Source organism: Penaeus monodon, chromosome 17, assembly GCF_015228065.2.
Source record: "Penaeus monodon isolate SGIC_2016 chromosome 17, NSTDA_Pmon_1, whole genome shotgun sequence".
NCBI lineage: Eukaryota > Metazoa > Arthropoda > Malacostraca > Decapoda > Penaeidae > Penaeus > Penaeus monodon.
In genome coordinates, this window is record NC_051402.1 from 22225292 (window position 1) to 22230291 (window position 5000).

At 39.7% G+C, this 5000-nt stretch overlaps 1 protein-coding gene across 1 annotated transcript in view; it reads left to right on the forward strand.

Moving 5' to 3' along the window:
• LOC119583619 (calcium-activated chloride channel regulator 2-like) overlaps positions 1–5000 on the forward strand; it is a 25528-nt gene that overhangs the window by 13663 nt on the left and 6865 nt on the right. Inside the window, exons 8-14 of the mRNA XM_037932203.1 lie at positions 1–40; positions 663–813; positions 1335–1516; positions 2008–2208; positions 2791–3042; positions 4639–4749; positions 4978–5000. The exon at positions 1–40 is cut by the window's left edge and continues 63 nt beyond it; the exon at positions 4978–5000 is cut by the window's right edge and continues 61 nt beyond it. Of these exons, the coding sequence (XP_037788131.1) occupies positions 1–40; positions 663–813; positions 1335–1516; positions 2008–2208; positions 2791–3042; positions 4639–4749; positions 4978–5000 (960 nt within the window). The remainder of the gene's footprint in view (positions 41–662; positions 814–1334; positions 1517–2007; positions 2209–2790; positions 3043–4638; positions 4750–4977) is intronic.

Below are 5000 nucleotides of genomic sequence, written 5' to 3' on the forward strand. Positions count from 1 at the left end.
ACCGAGGGTTTTCATACTGTTCGATCCTCCTACATTTGAAGTGAGTTCCGAGTTGCGTGTGTGTATTGGGGACAGTCGTGCTGGGTGATTTTGAGTGTATTGGTGGCTGGATGCGCGCGCGCGCATCCAGCCACCAATACATCCAGTGTGAGTGTGTGTGTGTTGGGTGGATGCGTGGTTCAGTGTGTGTGTGTTAAGTGGATGTCTGGTTTAGCGTGTGCGTGTTTGTGAGTGTTTATTTGTTTGAGTGTATGTGAGTGTATCTGTTGTGTGTGTGTGTGTGTGTGTGTGTGTGTGTGTGTGTGTGTGTGTGTGTGTGTGAGAGAGAGAGAGAGAGAGAGAGAGAGAGAGAGAGAGAGAGAGAGAGAGAGAGAGAGAGAGGAGAGGGGGGGGGAGTGAATGGCAGTGGTGGTTATAGGAATTTACTACAAAACTGCACCATCTTAACCTTAATAATGTTAATAAGCTAAGCACACAACTGATTTTTTTTATCTACTAATACCAAAAATTTACCCTTCAGACTTCCTTTGCATTTACCATCTCGCCAATCCACCAACTTAGTCACTCCTTGGAACTCTTAAATTCACCACTTACCGATAACACACCAGGAACCACAGACCATTATCCTTATCACTGATCTTTTATTTTACTACGACTCCCAGGCCAGCGAGAGTGCAATAAAGGACATGGTCAAAATGACAATTCAAGATCTGTCGAGGAAATTCGGATCAGTAGAAATTGGAATGGCTACCTTCAGGCTCCAAGGTGAAAACGTTAACATCATCAAGAAGAGAGATTTTGGTCCTGTTACAAGTAAGAAAGATTTTAGTCCTGTTACGATGATGATGATGCTAATGATGATGACGATGATGATGATGATATCATTAATGTTAATAATAATATTGATAATAATAATCATAATAATGGTGATAATGATAATAATGATAATAATAAGGATGATAATAATAATAATAACGATGATAAGGATAACGCTAATAATAATAATAATAATAATAATAATAATGATAATAAAAATAATAATAAAATCACAATAATAACAATAATAATGATAACGATAATATAATGATAGTGATGATAGTAATAATGATAATAATGATAACAATGATATTAATTATTATAACAATTATCATTGTTATTAATATTATCCTTATTAAAACTATGTAGGTCTATTTCTATCATTCCATCTATATCAGTCTATATCTATTAATCTGTCTCTATTCCCATCTACATACATCCCCATATATCTATATACCTATGTCTGTATCTGTCTATCTGTTTACCTTTCAATTTACACGTTTTCTTGTCCCTTCCAGATCTGGCCAGCCTGGACCAGTTCATGCCGACAGTCAGTGATCGTTTGTCAGAGAACACAGTGCCACTGGGCCGGGCTGTGGCTCAACTGGTGCCAAGCTGGACGGAATACACTCCGGGCACTCTGCTGGTGGCACTCGTGTACAATCACGTGACGAGCGATGAGGCAGCAGCGATGGAGAGCGTGAGTGTGGGAGGGAGAGGGGGAGGGGAGAGGGTGGAAAGGGTTAAGGGAGAGGAAGGGGAGAAATGAAGGGATGGGTGGAGAGTGGGAGATGGGGAGGGGAGGTGGAGAAGAGTGGGAGGGGAAGAGGGTGAGGAAAGGAAGGGGGAGGGAAGGGAAGGGGGTGAAAATCGTATTCATTCGCATGCCAAATATATCTACCTCAATCATGTGGATATATCTGGATATTGTTACAGATTGTGCGCGCGCGTGTGTGCATGTGTGAGTACATACATGTGCGTATGTGTGTGTGTGTGTGTATGTATGTGTGTGTATGTGAGTGTGTGTGTGTGTGTGTGTATGCGTGTGTGTGCGTGTGTGTGTGTGTGGGTATGTTCATTTGTATACGTGTATGTCTTCGTGTGTCTGTAAATCCATGTATGTGTATGTATGTGCCGAAACAAACATCGAGCCCGCTCCAGGAACCTCAGAACCTGCCTTCCTCATCGCAGGAAACCCTCCTGAAGAAGAAGGTCAAGATGCTTCTCCTGGACGGCCTCGCAGAGCTCGGGCACCTATCCAGCATGGCACCCGTCCTGCAAGAGGCCGGCGGACGCATCTACGGCTCATCGAACATGACCGTCAATGAAATGAATTTGCAGAATGACTTAGAAAAATACTTAAAAAATCACCACTTTAATGATCACATCGTGGTACGTCTGTAGTAAATCTTTTCTACACAAACCGAGAGATAGATAAAAAAGGATATATATAATTAGACAGATAAGTATAATTATACTAAACAAAATGCTGATGACAGTGACAATGAAAATGATAGTAATGATAAGAACAATGAAAATGATATTAACAGTAATAACAATCATAATGATAATGGTGATAATAATAATAATGATAATGATAATAATCACAATAGTAATTATAATAATGATAATGATAATAAAATATAATGATAATAATAGTAGTAATAATGATAATGATAGTAATAATGATAATAATAATAGCAATAACAATAATAATAATAATAATGATAATAGTAATAATAATTAATAATTATAATAAAGATGATAATGATAGAAAATATTAATAATGATAATATTGGTGATAATAATAATAATGATAAGACTAATAGTAACAAAAAAAATAGTGATAATAATAATGATTTTAATAATAATAATAATGATAATAATAATGTTAATAATAATAATAATAATAGTAATAATAATAGTAATAATAATAATGATAATGATAAAGCTCATTAACTTGTTATCTTTCAGTACGGCGTCTCTACAACCGAAATCAAAACTGGAGAAAACGTCGTGGGAAATATCCAACTCGATACGCGAGGACTATCGTTTCTCAACCTCGTGATGAAGATCGATTCCTTTGATCCTGCGAAATTCAGTCTAATCTTGAAGCATCCTTTGACGGCTTCAAATGTTGCTTGTGGCACGACCGCTGCGCAAAAGATCAATTTCATCTGCGAGAATTTTGATGGAGGCATTTACGCCACTCTGGGGATAACGGGAGTAAGTTTTATTGTTGTTTTCTTTCATATTTGGTCTTGTTTATTGTCTTCTGTTTGAGATTTTGCTTTACTCTTCCCCTTCTTCTTTTTTTTCTTCGTCTTCTTTGTCGAGTTTAGTTTTTTTTATTCATTTGTTGGTTACTCGTCTTTACTTTCCATTGGTTTGGTAGGGATATGAACATATTTTATTAATTTAAAATTCAAGTAAGCACACACACACACGCACAAACAGACAGCACACACACACACACACACACTCACTCACTCACTCACTCACTCACTCACACGCACTTTCGTACGCACACACCACACACACACACACACACACACACACACACACACACACACACACACACACACACACACACACACACACACACACACACACATATATATATATGCACACAAATACACACGCATACCTATACATGCATGTATGTGTAGATAGATAGGTACAGACAGAAAGACAATCAGACAGATAGATATATAGACGGATAGATAGATAAATAGATAGATAACTAGGTAGATAAGTAGATAGATAGGCAAGCAGACAGACAACAGACAGATAGATAGATATATAGGTAGATAGATAGAAGATAGATGGATGGGTAAATAGATAAATGGATAGATAAATCGATAGATAAGTAGATAAAGATGATAGACAGAGATGGATAAATTGAGAAAGAGAGAAAGAGAGAGAGAGAGAGAGAGAGAGAGAGAGAGAGAGAGAGAGAGAGAGAGAGAGAGAGAGAGAGAGAGAGAGAGAGAGAGAGAGAGTAGACAGACACATAAATAGGTAGATAGATAGATACAGATATAGACATAGATAGATCGGGAACTACCTAGCTATATCAATAGATATCTTCTTCTTTTAACGGTAGGTTCATGTCTGAGCCGCCGTGGTCACAGCATGATACTTAACTGCAGTTTCCATGTTGTGATGCTCTTGGAGTGAGTACGTGGTAGGGTCCCCAGTTCCTTTCCACGGAGAGTGCCGGTGTTACCTTCTTTAGGTAATCATTCTCTCTATTTTATCCGGACTTGGAACCAGCACTGCCTTGGGCTGGCTTGGCCACCCAGTGGCTAGGTTCCTCTCCCAAGGGAACAACGCGCCGGCCGGTGACTCGAATCCTTGAACTCAGATTGCCGTCGTGACAGTCCGACACTCTAACCATTCGGCCACCGTGGCCTTGACGATCATAGGCTTCCATGATTTTTCTTGGCAATTTAGAGCGGTGGTTTGCCATTGTCTTCCGCCCGGTGTTTTTATCGAGTCACCATCTCTATTTACCCGGCACTGACTTGAGCTGGCTTGGCCACCCAGTGGCTAGGTAGGCAATCGAGGTGAAGTTCCGTGCCCAAGGGAACAACGCGCCGGCCGGTGGCTCGAACCCTCGAACTCAGATTGCCGTCGTGACAGTCTGGATTCCGACGCTCTAACCATTCGGCCACCGCGGCCCCCGGTATCAATAGATATACAAACATATAAATACAGGACGGACAGTGATATAGATACAGACAGATCGATGCGCAGAAAGACTGATGAATATGCATAAAAATGACATAACGCAAAGGAATACCCCCTTACGTGTTCCAGGCTGTGGGGTCCGATACCATCTACCAGTATAAGTTAACATCGACATCGCAGGAAGACCACAGTGCAACAATGACCTGGAGTACGGTGGAAACAGACGTCAACAACACATTGGTAAGGTGCTGTGAGGTCATGGCATTGTGGTAAAGACAGGCTTCCGTACCGTATCTTTCTTTAGGATAATATTATCAAACGTGATAACAATAAATACAATGATACTGATGACATTCATCCATACGTAACGTACTTGGAATGCATCTAATTTTATCCTTTGATTCATTTCCGATGATTGGATTGCTCGTAACAAGTGCATTTTAAAGTCCCTTTAATTATTTCTAACAGATTTACGTAGATCTGTGGTCATC